The 15,215-nt window shown below is 40.9% G+C and overlaps 2 protein-coding genes across 3 annotated transcripts in view; one reads left to right on the top strand and one right to left on the bottom strand.

Moving 5' to 3' along the window:
- The window catches only part of LOC134851887 (multiple epidermal growth factor-like domains protein 6), a 36,805-nt gene extending 26,487 nt beyond the window's left edge, over positions 1–10,318 (top strand). The window contains exons 14-21 of the mRNA XM_063868161.1: positions 804–966; positions 1,175–1,461; positions 1,775–2,272; positions 2,505–2,703; positions 5,296–5,786; positions 6,037–8,867; positions 9,149–9,239; positions 10,152–10,318. Of these exons, the coding sequence (XP_063724231.1) occupies positions 804–966; positions 1,175–1,461; positions 1,775–2,272; positions 2,505–2,703; positions 5,296–5,786; positions 6,037–8,867; positions 9,149–9,239; positions 10,152–10,318 (4,727 nt within the window). The remainder of the gene's footprint in view (positions 1–803; positions 967–1,174; positions 1,462–1,774; positions 2,273–2,504; positions 2,704–5,295; positions 5,787–6,036; positions 8,868–9,148; positions 9,240–10,151) is intronic.
- The window catches only part of LOC134851253 (uncharacterized), a 425,551-nt gene that overhangs the window by 100,759 nt on the left and 309,577 nt on the right, over positions 1–15,215 (bottom strand). The window lies entirely within an intron of this gene.

Genomic DNA, 15,215 nt, shown 5'->3' with positions numbered 1-15,215 from the left:
ACGCCTTTAGAAAATTTTTAGGGTCCGTCACCAAAAATGGATATTTCAAAATAGTACAAAACCCCAACCCAACCCCCCCCCCCCCTTTCCCTAAATCTGCCCCAGTAAAAAGTAATATTTTCATCCGACTGCTGAAAATCTTAAATAATTTTTCTCCAGATTGTTTTAGATACTTAAAAATGAGAGATTTTACTGTGTTTTTCTGTCATCTTATTTCGTGTTTTTGTCACTAACTTTTAGACACTTTGTAATGTTAAATTTAACAGTTACATTTAACGGATATCTTCAACTATCCCCCCCCCCCCCCCACACAAATGAAACATACTAACAAATTGCTACCCCTATGAAGAGCTAATTCAACGGTTAAGCATATATTATTTTGTTCCAAGGAACGAATTTCCCACCTTTTGCATTCTTCCCCTTTTTGCAACAGTTAGAGAAGTCTCTTTTCAGGTAAAACAGGAAACGAAGCAAAAAGCAGAATCAATTATTATATAGGGTCCCCCCTTTGCACCGTTTTGAAATATTTTTCGGCCTGTTTTTTTTCGAAATTTCGAAATTTTGCAAAAATTTTGGCCAAAACAGGGTCTTTGTACTGCTTTGGGAGAGCTCGGAAAATCAATTGGGTCGACCTAAAAAAAGATCGACAAAATTTTCGAAGTTTTTTTTTGAAAATCTACCCCCCCCCCCCTAGAGAAAATACTAGATCCGCCCCTGTATATCTCCAAATAATATATCACCAAAAGTGAAATGTATGGATAACTTTTCCACAGGGTCCGTGTGTGAGGAGCGTTGTGCACCAGGATCCTTTGGCCTCCAGTGTCAGTCCAGGTGTGACTGTAAGAACGGGGCCACCTGTCACTTCCAGACTGGCAGGTGTAACTGCGAGGGGGTGATAGGCTTCACTGGACCCAAGTGTGACACACCATGTGAACAGGGATACTACGGACATGGCTGTTCACAGAGGTATGCAGAACTTTGATCTTTTTGTTCTCTTTTGAGGTGAATGCGAATTCAAGAATTCAATAGTTACTAGAAGAAAACGAAACACTTTTTCAGTTGGTATATTTAATTAAAAACGCGATTAAAAAACAGAAATATAACGTAGAGATCTGAAGTACTGCGTAATTTATACATACAGTTTACAGGGATCTCTGATGTCCTTGCTTTTCAGGTGTCCGTGTCTGAACGGAGGCAAATGTCGAGGACTCTTTTTGGACTGCCAATGCCCCCGGGGGTACACCGGACACTTCTGCGAACGACAGTGTTCTCTCGAGGACTTCGAAAGAAGTGATCCCAACTGCAATGCCCCATGTCCTTGTAAGAATGGAGGCGAGTGCTCCCCTGTTGACGGAACATGCCAATGTCCTGCTGGATATTTTGGGAACCTTTGTGAGAAACGGTGCAACGAGGGCACTTATGGTCCGAATTGTGCTTTGCAGTGTGAATGCATGAATAAAGGTGGGTTAAAACATGCACTACTTTTGAAACCCAACGACAACGAGTAAAATAGAAAAAAAATCGAATTAATTTGTTTTCGAAGAGACTATTTCGAACACTTAGTAAAGGTCGTTGCAAAAAAAACATGAAGAGACAAAATAAATCGAACTAAATTTTCTGATAGTTGGCGAATAATTTGACGATTCAGGTAACTTTGAATTATCTGCGAATTGCAACTGAACTTTGTACCAAAAAAAAACATATCAAATCAGTTAAATGGAAAATTTAACACTGTTCTTAATATAGGTTGTTAAAATAAAGTTTTCTGTCATAGGTGTTTGTGACGCCGAGACGGGAAAATGTCTCTGTCATCCCGGCTGGCTCGGTCGCAAATGCGACTTACCCTGCAACAAGGACAACTGGGGTCAAAACTGCCAAGAAACATGTCGCTGTAACAACGGACTCTGCAACCGGTTCAACGGCGACTGTTATTGCTACGCTGGGTCCCAAGGGATCCATTGCGACGAAGACTGCGACAAATACAACTATGGGCCAAACTGCATTAACACTTGTTATTCCTGCGAGTTTGGCTGCGATTCGAAAACAGGACGATGCAATGCACGTGATAAAATTAGCGTGTCGTGCAATTGTGAAAATGATGGATTTTGTGACTTGGCGAGTGGAAAGTGTCTATGTGCACCTGGGTATACGGGAGAGCGTTGTGAACTGGCTTGTCCTTCGGGGTTATATGGAGTGGACTGTGAGCTAAAGTGTAGTTGTCCCGAAGGAGTGTCGTGTGATCCGAGAAGCGGTGCCTGTGACTGTGCTCCAGGTAAAGTAGAAAACAAGTTTTTACTCACAGGCCAAGTGGAAGCTTCGCACTACTTCCGATAACGCACAAACATAGCATTGCAAGCAAGCAGACAAAAAAAAACTGTTTGTACAAAAAATTAATTTGGTCGTCCTACAATGACACAGTGACGTGGTAGAGAAAGAAAAAAACTATATTGACTTCTACATTGAATGCATAACTCCTACTCTAACACATTTTTTGTGTTTTTTAGGCAGAATGGGTTTATCCTGCGAGACTGACTGTCCAGTGGGGAGATATGGGAGACACTGTGACAAGTTCTGCGACTGTTCCCACGGGGATCTCTGCAACCCAGTCACTGGCATCTGCGACTGCACCAGACCAGGATACACTGGACCCACATGTGCAGATCTGTGTCCAGATGGACTGTGGGGAGTCAAGTGCCAGAACAGGTACAAAATGCCAGAAAAATGCTGTATGAATCAGGGGCGGATGTAGGGTTTTCTTGAGGAAGGGGGGGGGGGAGGGGCGTAGATTTTCAAATAATGTTCAAAATTTTTGTGGAGCAAATTTTTAGGTCGTCAAAATTCATTTTTTGAGCACACCCAAATCATTATAAAGACTCTATTCTAACCAATTTTTTTAACAAACCAAAAAAAACCAGGGCTGAAGTCCCACCGTTAATTATCGCTTTTTCTGTTGTATCCCAGTGATCGCTATTTTCCAGAGCTGATTTGATTATAAATCAGAGTTTTTTGCACAGCTAAACCTGCGATATTCTAGAGCTATTTCAGTAATGATTCTGTAGAAAATCAGCGCTAAAACTTAAGAAATTTTACCTCGTTTTAGTAGCTTTCAAATGAGAGTGTGAGATTATAAGCCCTTTAATTTTTTGACAGCTAAAACTTGTGGCGCAAGGTACCATACATGTCTACTACGCTGAAGGTTGTGGGGTCGAACCCCGGTAGTGCACTGTATTTGCTCATGTTGATAGGATTTTCATCGCTGTTTCATCGCTGAAAACTGGGCAAATTAGCGATAATATATTAAAAATTTTTGCTATTGTGGTAATGTCCATCGATAACTCATCAATGGCGATCTCTGTGTTTTTCACTTTTTCCGCTAATTTTCAATGTGTCTCAAACCAGGACGTTGATCATGGTGGTAGCTAAAATATGGTTGGGTAAAAGTATAATTCATAGAATGAATTCTGCCTTTATCCAAACATAATCAAGCTACAATTTTGAAATATAAAAAAACTAGTTGAAAACCTTCCTAGAAAACGTAATTTGTACCTTACTCACTCTAGACTGGACTAAAAAAAATTGTAAAAAATTTAAAGCAAGTATAAGGATAATCGGCTGCTGTTCAAGTAGCAGAGAATATTTCGTTCGTATTAATAAAATATCTATAGAAAAAGAGATTTTTTTTTCATTGAGAATAATCTAGAAAAATTGTTTTTGAAAAAAAAATCACAAACAAACAATCAAAAATAGTTTTCTTTTTTGTTACACTTGTATTTTTTGAAAAAACTTATTGCCAAATGCGTGCTAAATGAGCTTCCAAAACATATTTTTCATTTCATAGATTTAATTTTAATTAGCCTTATTTACCAACTTTCATATGGAAAACATTACTAGGTTGTCCTACCCGACCACTTTACTTGCTCGAGGCTACAATAAAGTTCAGAAAAATGTGTTCACTGTTTTCACTACACTGGGACAAATTTCTTCATTTTTTTAATGTTGTTCGGAATACGACTAAAATTTTTTTAATGAGTAAATACTGGATCTCGTTTATAATTTCATATTGGGATCCCATGGGGCGGAGAAATCCGATAACCCAAAAAGCATGCTCAAACTCGAAGCGCGGACAGTAATGGAAAATAATGGAAAACGAGAACAGGACTTTGACACAAATTCGCAAGGGGACAAACCACCGATAGTGGAAGTGGACCTTACTGCTGAAAGTCCGTCGGAGAGCCCAGTATGATCGGGAAGAAAAAGATATCTCACAACTCCAGGAAAAACGAATTTTGTCAAGCTGAGACGAATAGAGTAGAGAGTCTCGACAACCTCACCAAGTTGTTCGATAGAAGCCTGTTAGCAGAGTTAATTTACGAGGATCCCTGGACGGATAGACTTCGGCGAGTAATCGAAAGAAACGATCGTATTAGCTTTGATTTAATGGGGCCATATACAAATCCCCTTTGGCACCAGCTGTCCGTGGTGGATGATTGTATATTAGTTGACAACAGGCTGGCAGTTCCAGGGCAATTGCGGCAAGCGGTGCCGAGAAACCATTGATTGTGGTATCTGATTTTGCGTTGATAACCAAAACTCCACTTCTTTTTCAATGGTTGGAACTAAAGGATAGCCGGTTGCTGACGAAGTGCCACAGGAAGTTCCGAATAAAATTCAAAAAAATCCAAATTGCGTCGTTTTTTGTTCGTAGTGTGAAGAGAGGATCAAAACGAAAGTCTAAAATTTTAATAGTAATTGTAAAGTAGGTAGAGTTGACGGTAAATTTCCTCATAGAGCAAACTTAAAAATTTCGACGCTCAAAGTTTTCAAAAACTTCTTTTAGAAATGAATTATAACTAAATTTTCAAAGCTCAAGTTCCGTTCATTTTTCAAAAGTTTTAGCAAAATTATGTTTTTATAGTGTTTTAGAAGTGCTCGGGAAAGTCTTCTTAGTTGAGCTGCAAAATACGTCAGAAAAGTTTTGAACATTTTTTGAAAATCTGCTCCCCTGTTCCGAGAAAATCTTATATCAGTCACCGTTTGCCTGAATGTAACGTTCCTTCGTGGTCGGAACAATAAGTGTATTTCTTCAAAAATTATGCTATGTGAAGGAATTTTTGGACACCTAGGAAACTAAAACACACTTTATGGCAAAATCGCAGAGTAGGGGGACTAATTTTTAAATTTATTTTCTAGGCTTAGGTGGCTTTAATGGTAGTGAAACTCACTTTCATTACAATTGGGGGCTGAGCGAACGTTTTAAGTTCAGCAAAAAAAAAGATGATAACTTGTATCATTAAGGTGTTTAAACTGTCTCAACGGAGGCACCTGCAACAAAGTGAACGGCGAATGCCACTGTCCAACTGGATTCTCCGGCGACTTCTGCCAGATAGACGAGCGCTTCACAGAAGTCACGTGCAACACGTGCGAAAACGGAGAATGTCACGAACTTCAACTCTCAAACGTCACAAAATGCGACTGTTATGAAGGATACATGGGCAAGCGATGTAGCCAGCAATGCCATATGTTAAAGTACGGAAAAGATTGCGCTTTTGAATGCCAGTGCGTGCCTGGAAACAGTCGTGACTGTGAACCCGAAGACGGAACTTGTCACTGTGCTCCTGGACATATTGGATCTAAATGCGAATCAATTTGTCCTCCGGGATTCTTTGGACCTGGATGCAAAAAACGCTGTACTTGTCGAGGAAATTCGACTTGTCACCATGTGAATGGGTGCTGTATGTGTATGCCCGGATATTACGGACCGGATTGCGAGCATTCTTGTCCCGAAGGTAACATTTTTGTAACGATAATTGATTTAAACTCTTCGGAAAACAATTTGGCTCTTCGAAAAACAATCTGAAAAAATTCAAAACTAAAAAAAGAACCCATTTTTAGATTTTATGATAATTATTCGCCGAAATAATAAAAAAAAAATTTCCGGTCATTTATAAATGATACTGTCTGCTCATTCAAAAGTTGCCCGACTCACTGTTTTAATACGACTTGAACTCAATTCAATAACTCTTAGTTTTCTTAAAGGTCGAGCCGGTTTGAACTGCGAACTTGCTTGTCATTGCTTCAACGGAGGAGTCTGCGATCCTCAAACTGCCTTGTGTTCATGCCCAGCCGGGTTCCAAGGAAACATGTGTCAGTTCCCTTGCAGTGAAGGTCACTTTGGAGCCGGATGTCTTCAGAAGTGCCAGTGTTCGGGAAATTCAATCTGCGATCCCAAAACTGGAGCTTGTCATTGTGATCCCGGACACTACGGAGCTCTTTGTGATCAAGAATGCCCGCCTGGGAAGTATGGTTCCAATTGTGAGTTCGATTTCTGCCATGATACTTATGATCCATCAGTCGGGTATGCTGAATGCGCCGCTGGAAAACAATCTCCGTGCTGTGACCTTGAATGTCCGGAGGGTTTTGGCGGTGTTGGATGCAGACAACAATGTGATTGTCAAAACGGAGCCAAATGCAACCCGATAACACTGCAATGCGAGTGTCAAGCGGGATGGACGGGGCTCAAATGCGATCAGCCTTGTCCTCTAAACACCTGGGGTGAAGGATGTTCCCAAACTTGTAATTGCGGCGAGAGCGGACATTGCAACCCATTTGACGGAACTTGCAGTTGTCCCGCCGGAACATACGGTGAATATTGCGAGCATGCATGTCGCGACGGCTCTTGGGGTTCAAATTGTATAAACCGCTGTTGCTGTCAAAATGGCGCCCCTTGCGATAAGCAAACAGGCAAATGCGACTGTCCGCCAGGAAAACAAGGTGATTGCTGTCATATTGATTGTCCCTACGGAACATACGGTTATGAGTGTCACGAAACGTCACACTGTGTCAATTCACTCTCGTTTGACCAAAAAACAGGGACGTGTATTTGTCTTCCGGGATACATGGGACCCAATTGCGAAGCCGAATGCCCGTTCGGATTTTTTGGAGCAGGCTGTTCGGGACGATGTAACTGTGGAGACAACGCTCTTGGGTGCCACAAGTCAACGGGTGAATGCCAGTGCAAGCCTGGATGGACTGGGGAACGTTGCGAGATCAGCTGTCGGGACTCAGGACGTTACGGATATCACTGTCTTCAAATCTGCAATTGTGGACCTGGAGTGCCTTGCGAGCCTGTCGACGGGAGTTGCGAATGTCCGCCCGGTAAACATGGAGAGTTCTGTTCGTTGTACTGTCCAGCTTTCAAGTGGGGTCCCAATTGTAACAACACCTGTTGTTGTCCCGATGAATCATTTTGCAACCCTCACGACGGGACCTGCATCTGTCCCCCGGGACATCACGGCGATTGTTGCGAGAAAGCGTGTGATGTTGGGAAATATGGACCTAACTGCGTGGGAACTTGTAACTGCGTCGAATCGAACAGTGAAGAAGGTTGCATGTGTGATAAAAAGACAGGCAAATGTCATTGCAAACCGGGTTTCACAGGCGAGGCATGTGAAAGACCATGTGAGCAAGGACTTTGGGGTTTCGAGTGCTCTTCGAAATGCGCATGTCAAAATGGAGATCTATGCAACCATGTAACTGGGTTCTGTAGTTGCGACCCAGGATGGTATAATAAAACTTGTGACGCAGCTTGTCCTTTAGGAACTTATGGTCCGAATTGCATGAATAACTGCGACTGCGGTGATTTGTTCAACACTTTGACAACTTGCGATCCAGTCACAGGTGGTTGTGATTGCGCACCTGGACTTTACGGCGACAGATGTCATTCAACTTGCCCGAAAGGGAAATACGGTAAAAATTGTCAGAAGGATTGCTGTTGCGAGAACTGCGACGTTGCCACCGGATACTGCGCGTGTCCTGCGGGAACCCACGGTCAATGCTGCGAGCATGAATGCTCGGTCGGGCTATGGGGAGATAACTGTGAAAACGAATGTTGTTGCGAAAGCGGAACTTGCGACTCCAAAACCGGATACTGCGACTGTCCGCCAGGAAAGGAGGGGGAATGCTGCGAGAGGAATTGTCATGGAATGCGGTATGGTAAAAACTGCAGTCGTACTTGTAAGTGTGAAAACGCCAACTCTTGCGACCCTGTAACAGGTCAATGTCATTGCATGGACGGATGGCTGGGCGAGACTTGCTCGACGCCTTGCGATAAAGACAGATGGGGACCTCAATGCATGTACACGTGTAGATGTCAAAACGGGGGCCGCTGCGACCTTGAAACTGGCGAATGTCATTGTGCTGTCGGGTTCGGCGGCACTCATTGCGAAAACGACTGCAGTGATAAAACTTTCGGTGACTATTGCTTGTCGTGTAATTGTGATTGGTACAATAGTAGAGGCTGTGACCCAGAAACTGGACACTGTTTGTGCAGAGATGGTTGGCATGGTCATAGGTGTGACCACCCTTGCCCGTATGGCTCCTATGGACCCCAGTGCAGTCGCAAGTGTTCGTGTGTGCCCAACTCCGAATGTGATCACGTGACCGGCGAATGTGTATGCGAGCCGGGTACAACAGCGCATACGTGTGAGTTGTGCGACAATTACCACTGGGGTGAGAGGTGTGAGCTTGACTGTTGTTGCGGGGACGGAGGGAAGTGTGACGTCAGCAACGGTGATTGCCGATGTTACCCTGGATTCTCGGGTAAATGTTGCCAGGAAGTGGATTGTAAAATTGCACCCGATGCTTATTGTTGCACTGAGAACGTTGCCAAGTGTAACAATGAAAACTTGAACCAATTTATTTGTGAGCACGGATTCAAGAACAGCACTAGGTGTCGTGAACCGTGCATTGAAGGCAAAGAGTGGGGTCCTATGTGTGAAGCGTGCGAATGTCCCGAAGGCATAGAGTGCAACATTCGCACGGGACAGTGCGAATGTCCGATGCACTCCATGCTAGCTCGTGATAAATGCGTGCGATGTCCGAACTGTCAATTTGGTTTCAACTGTTCACGGACGTCGAGTTGCGGCAACGGAGGTGAATGCAACCGGGATGGAACTTGTAACTGTCCAGAAGGATTCACTGGTTAGTTTAATGATACTTCAGTTTAATAAACACGTTCATTACCACATTTTTTAAAAAATCGAATGAGCTCCACAATTTGAAGACGTTAAATTACAGCGGAGATTTTTTTTCACAGCGGATAAAATCACTTTGAGCAACAAATTTTTTATCAAACTTGTGAACATTCCAGGTAGAGATTGTTCCGACACTTGTCCTCCAGGATTCATGGGCTACGGATGTTCTGAGAACTGCGAATCTAGAAAATACGGAGAAAATTGCAAGTAAGCACAAGTCTTGATATGGCGATTATATCAAGTCTTGTAGTTTTTCACTTTATAGAGAATTCCAGTAGCGTATATGGGGGGGGGGGGGGAGGGGGGGGGGCGTTCCTTTCCTCAGCCTGCTGGCTCAAAGGGTCTCCCTTTGTACTATTTTGAGATATCCATTTTTGGCTCATTGGACTTCAAAATGTTTGGCGCCAGTAAATACTAATTTTGAGGGGAGCGCGCGTTTTCCTAAAAGTGTCTAAAACGCCCTTTTTGACCTGAGAAAATCCTAGAGCCGTTCCTGGAGAATTCTGAACATATTTGGCGAGGATAGAGGAAACTCTGGAATTGTCGGATTTCGGGGTAGACGGCGGAAGGGGGCCTGGGAAAAGAGGACGCTTCCTGTAGCCCGCCGGATTTGAGAAAGGGGGTAGCGCTCGTTGAAAAAATAAAGCAACATTTTAGTGAAAACCTTTTGAAACTGATTTTTGGCACGCTTTCTCAATTTTTGGCTCGCCAGCTTAAAAAAGCGTCGACAAACATTTCGATCTTAATTGAAACCTCACCCTCCAACGAACTTGTCTCTATTTGATGTTGTATTTTGCCCACTTTTATTAAGCCGAGACTGCGACTGTGATTGGTCCTCGTCTGTGTGATTGTCGGATTTCGGGGTAGACGGCGGAAGGGGGCCTGGGAAAAGAGGACGCTTCCTGTAGCCCGCCGGATTTGAGAAAGGGGGTAGCGCTCGTTGAAAAAATAAAGCAACATTTTAGTGAAAACCTTTTGAAACTGATTTTTGGCACGCTTTCTCAATTTTTGGCTCGCCAGCTTAAAAAAGCGTCGACAAACATTTCGATCTTAATTGAAACCTCACCCTCCAACGAACTTGTCTCTATTTGATGTTGTATTTTGCCCACTTTTATTAAGCCGAGACTGCGACTGTGATTGGTCCTCGTCTGTGGACTGTGACCCCAGGACAGGACAGTGTCTGTGCGATGACCTTCACATGGGACAGAGGTGTGAACAGGAGTGCCCTGTGGGATACTATGGACCCAACTGCAGTCAATACAAGCAGTGTATCAACGGGCGAGTGAATGATCAAATATATCATTGAATAAAAAGCAATTAAGGCAACTTATTGATTGAGTTTTCTTGATAAAAAAACAGGAATCTTCAAATTTTCAATCAAAATCTTCATAAAATTATGAAAAAAGAAATAGGAAAGATTTAAAGCAGGAAAAAAACAAAAACCGAAATGCTTAAGTCGAGCATAATAAAAATTCAACAAAAAACGAGCAAACGGTAAGCCCGATATTTTCATAAAAGATTGAATGAAAACCGAAAAGGGGAACTTATTCAATTCTAACCGATGAGAATAACAGTCGCAAAAAGTATTCCAGCTAACTGTGGGGTTCGAACCCCTGTTCTTTTAACTCACACCATATGCGGTTGTATTGTGCTGTAGTGAGTTGGTGTTGGAGAGGGGAGTGTTGAAGTGCGAGTGTGGCTTCGGGTGGATGGGAGACACGTGTGAACAAGAGTGTCCCGATGGCACGTGGGGATTCAACTGCAAGTTCACATGTGCACATGTAAGTATAGGACTCTAAAAGAAAAATAACCAAAAAAAATTGCATATAGTTCTTAAACAGGGGCACAACAGCGGTTCGCCGTGATGAGCTGTACAGCTCTTGTGTTGGTCCTTTCCCCCGTGGATAAATGGTCTTAATTAAGAAAGTGGTTAGTAATACTTCGATGCACACAGAACCAAAAAAAAGATGGCTTTTCTCGGAAGTTTTGAAAAAGAGAAAAGCGAATTGTTGGCGAAATAGGAAAATTAATTTTGTCTTTCAAGCAAAAAGTTACAAATTATGTTAAAGTGTATGTAATTCTTAACCATCATGGTCCCTTCTTGGAGAACCATCAAAGCAGTCCTCCGCGAAGAGCTAAACAGCTCGAGTGGTATTCGTTTTCCTCATAGTCACAGGCATAGGCAGGTCTTAGGATCCCGTGCGCTGTTGTGAAAGTCGAATACTTTTAGAATACTTTACAAATCTCAAAATCGAATCCTTTATAAATTAATTAAATTTTTCTTGTTGAAAAAATAATTTTCTTGCTTTTTTAATGGACAAATCTTCGTATTTACTTTTTTATCTTATATAAATCTTCTTAACTTAAGTGGCTCTTGTTACTCAGTGTGGCCTGGAGTTGTGTCACAAGGAGCAGGGGGAGTGTGTGTGTCAGCCGGGCTACAGGGGCAGTCTCTGTGTGGAGAAGTGTGATGGGAGAACCTACGGGTCCAACTGCCATTCCCCCTGCAGGTGTGATTGGGCCAACACCAAGGACTGTCATCACGTCACAGGCCAGTGCAACTGCAAAGCCGGCTTCACTGGAGAAACGTGCAAGAAGGTAAGAAGATATAATTAATATGGGTGAAGGTCGACGTTGCATGCATCGCCAGATTCTACGTCTATCAAAAAATGTACTTTTGTAGTCTTTGGCTTCAACCTTTTCATCAATCTCCGATGAAAGTTTGTATGTCTGTCAAGGATGGTGCTTTCCTATTGCAATTCTCGGCGATTCACGATTTTTAACGAAAAGGAAACTGGTATAAATTAAACAAAAATAGTTATAACTGATTCACAAGAAACGCACAATCAGGTCCAAATAGATCATCCTTTCGTTTTAGATCTGTCCTAAGGGTACATTTGGAACCAACTGTGAACACAACTGTTACTGTCTCAACGGACAAACGTAAGCCACATTTCTCTGATCTACTTTTTGTTTTTTTTGTTTGGTTCTTTTTAATTGATAGGTATACTTATAACACAAACTAAAGCCTTTCTAAGGTAAAAAAACTCCTATAAATGCGGATTAATTAAAGATAGCAGGGTCGTTCATGGACTCCGCTACTCGCTTAGACATTATGTTGTAAGTTTCATACAAGAAAACTTCTAAGATAGCGACTTTTGGTCAACCCAGGTACATGTGTCTTTTGCTTTGGCGGGCGCTTTTAAGATATCCATCATAAAGCAATAAGCAAATACCACACTAATCAAAAGCCTCTATAAGCACGAAAAAATTCAAGACTTGCGAACCCGCAAACGAACTTTCTTTTCTTTTTTGCATCCGTGACTAAAACTTTTTCGGGACAAGGTATCGCGAAAATTCTAACCCGGTGGTCCGTTTGCCCTTTAATTTCAAATAAAGTCATATTTTCAATAAAAAACTCTCACTTTTTGTGTGCAAAGGGGACGATTTAGAAACGCATGAGGTTTGTAACTGATACTAGGTGTGAGCCGCAGCTGGGCTTCTGTGAGTGTGGAGAGGATTTCATGGGCAAGTACTGCTTCTTCCCAGTCAAGTGTCTCCAGCCGGAAAATCTCCAGTCAGATCCAGACTGTGCCGGTGAGTCAAGTCCAAATAATTGAATCATATATTGAGTTTCCACTCATCAATCCAATCAAATTTAACGAAATTCATGTCATGGATTAATTAAATCAAAAATATGCTCAGAATCAACCATGCAAAAAGCGAAAACTTCGCTCTACCGCTTTTTCATTGATAAATTCAACCTATAAAAATCATGCTCAAACTCTGCCGTGGATGAGCACATGGATATTTCAACAGATCAGATTTTGCAGAGAACTTCATGGATGCTCTTGAATGATATATATTAAAAAATCCACACAAAGTTGTTAATGAAATAACAAAAATACAAGGAGAACTCTTGTAAATCTGCCATAGCTTCGTTAAGCGAAACTCATAAACTTAATAACAACAAAAATTGCTGCTGCTCAACGGTAGTAAACGTATTTAGAGCCAATTTAGATGTCAGTTTTGACGGAAGTTGTGGACAAACAAAAGGGTTTGTTGATTTCAGAGATCAAGAGTATCCAGGTGCCACAGGGAGACATGAACATAGTCTGCGAGGACAACTATTTCAGCAACCCCCACTATACCACCAACGACCACATCATGGACTTCATATGCACCACGCCACGGTTGAAAACCAATGATTGATTTATTATCAACCGAGACATATTTTCGATTCCGCTTCGTTTTTTTTTTTAGTTTTTGTCCATATATTATCCATAGTAAAAAAAGATTTACTCGAAATTGTCGACAGTAAAAAAAGAGATTTACACGCATTTTTTGCTTTTCCAACTCCATTGGGTAAATCCACTGGGTAATTGTTCCGACTTTCGTAACGGAACATTTGTGCTCGGGGTGCTTTTTTCTTTAGACAAACTTCGACTTTTTAACTAGTCATTTTGACAGATTTTTTAAAATATCATTATATCATTTACTTCAAAAAGTATTGTTGTCCTGAGCTTAAATTTTAAAAGGTATTTTAGCACCAATTATTTTTTGTAAAGGTCTGGGAGTTTGAAAATTGCCAATTGGGCTATGTTCTGGAGTAAATTAAGACAAAATCAAACCGCCGCTTGTTATGGCATAGCTATAACCCAATTTAGCCTAGAAAACCAAAAAAGCAACTATCTGCATTTTTTTTGTTTTCCAAAAAGCAAACTCAAGTCATTGCGAACTTGAGTTTTTTATGAAAAGTCAAATATCAGTCGGGTAATCTGAGGTATTTTGGAAGTTGGTTGGATGCAACTCTGGTTTGTTATACTGGCTCTATCATTCAAAAAACTTATACAAAAGAATTTTAGTTGGTATTTAAAACTGATCAATTATAAAAACTCAAGTCATAAATTTGGAAAGTAAAGTAAAATTATTGATCGTTATTTGTTTTCTTCAATGAATAAACAAACAATCCAGCTTAGCAGAAGATTCGGACTTTTTATTTTTTTTTGCAAAATAATCTACCTCGTTCCTGTCAAAAATTTTAGTTGTCTATACTTCAAAATTAGCTGATTTTGATACATTGGTTTGCAAAGTTCGAAATCTATCTGGCATAGTTGAAAGATCAATTTAAAAAGCCCACCACTCAAAAAATTAATTTCAAATCATTTCTGTTGATAATTACCTGAACTGGAGTTTCATTGATTTTAAACGGTTATTTTGGATTTTGTATTCAATCTCTCTAAGTTTTGAAAAATTGCCTTGAATTGATTTGAAATAAATTATAATGTTACAATTTAGACAATAAAAACTATTCTAATAAAATGAGATATAAACATATGTTACGGTTTTTTGAGGAGGTTACGTGGATGGTTGAATTTTAGTCGAGGAGACGTAGGATTTGTAGTCGGGTAAACGTGGGGATTGTTGTCGGGGAGACGTGGGGAGGGTTTAGGTTTGTAGTGGGGGGGGGGGGGTTTGAGGTTGTTGTGGGGTGGGGGTTCGGTGTATGTTTTGTTCAATGAGTTAAACAAACATCAGTTTCGAAGGAGATTTGGATTTTTAACTGACTATTCAGCCTGGTTCCCCTCAAACAGTTTAATTGAGTATCTTCGAAATTAGTTGGTTTTAAAACACTGGTTTGCGAAGTTCGAAATTTTTCTGTTAAAATTGAAGAATCAAAAAATTTGAGTTGCGTTATTTTGGTGGCTCTTCCACACCACCTGCAAGTTTTTACAAAAGTTTTTTTGTTAGATTATGAAATATGAAAAAAATGGAAAGTTTTTGTTTAAATAGAATATATTACTGGGGAATTTTTCAAAACAAAGTTTTTTTTTCAAACAGCAACCTGCAAGACAAAATTGTACTAAAACACTTTTCAACCTATCAAGCTGCTAATAGTTTCTAGTGCTTTACGATTACCAAATCCTTCACCCGTTAAAAGTTGGCCGGAAAAACTCTAGAGAACCAAAACATTTTTGTTCCCATTTTCGTAACGAAAGTAACGGAATATTTGTGCGCGGGGTGGGCTTTTTTTTTCTTCAGACAAATTTCGACTTTTTAACTGGACAATTTTGACGAATGTTTTAACTATCATTCGAAAGGTATTATTGTCTTGAGCTTAAATAAAGAAAAGATGTTTTTAATGATCATTTTTTGTAAAGTTATGGGGGTTTAAAGATTTTC

Source organism: Symsagittifera roscoffensis, chromosome 7 (assembly GCF_963678635.1).
Source record: "Symsagittifera roscoffensis chromosome 7, txSymRosc1.1, whole genome shotgun sequence".
Classification (NCBI taxonomy): Eukaryota; Metazoa; Xenacoelomorpha; order Acoela; family Convolutidae; genus Symsagittifera; species Symsagittifera roscoffensis.
The sequence above is the reverse complement of the archived record's forward strand: the minus strand, read 5'-3'. Positions and strand labels throughout refer to the sequence as shown.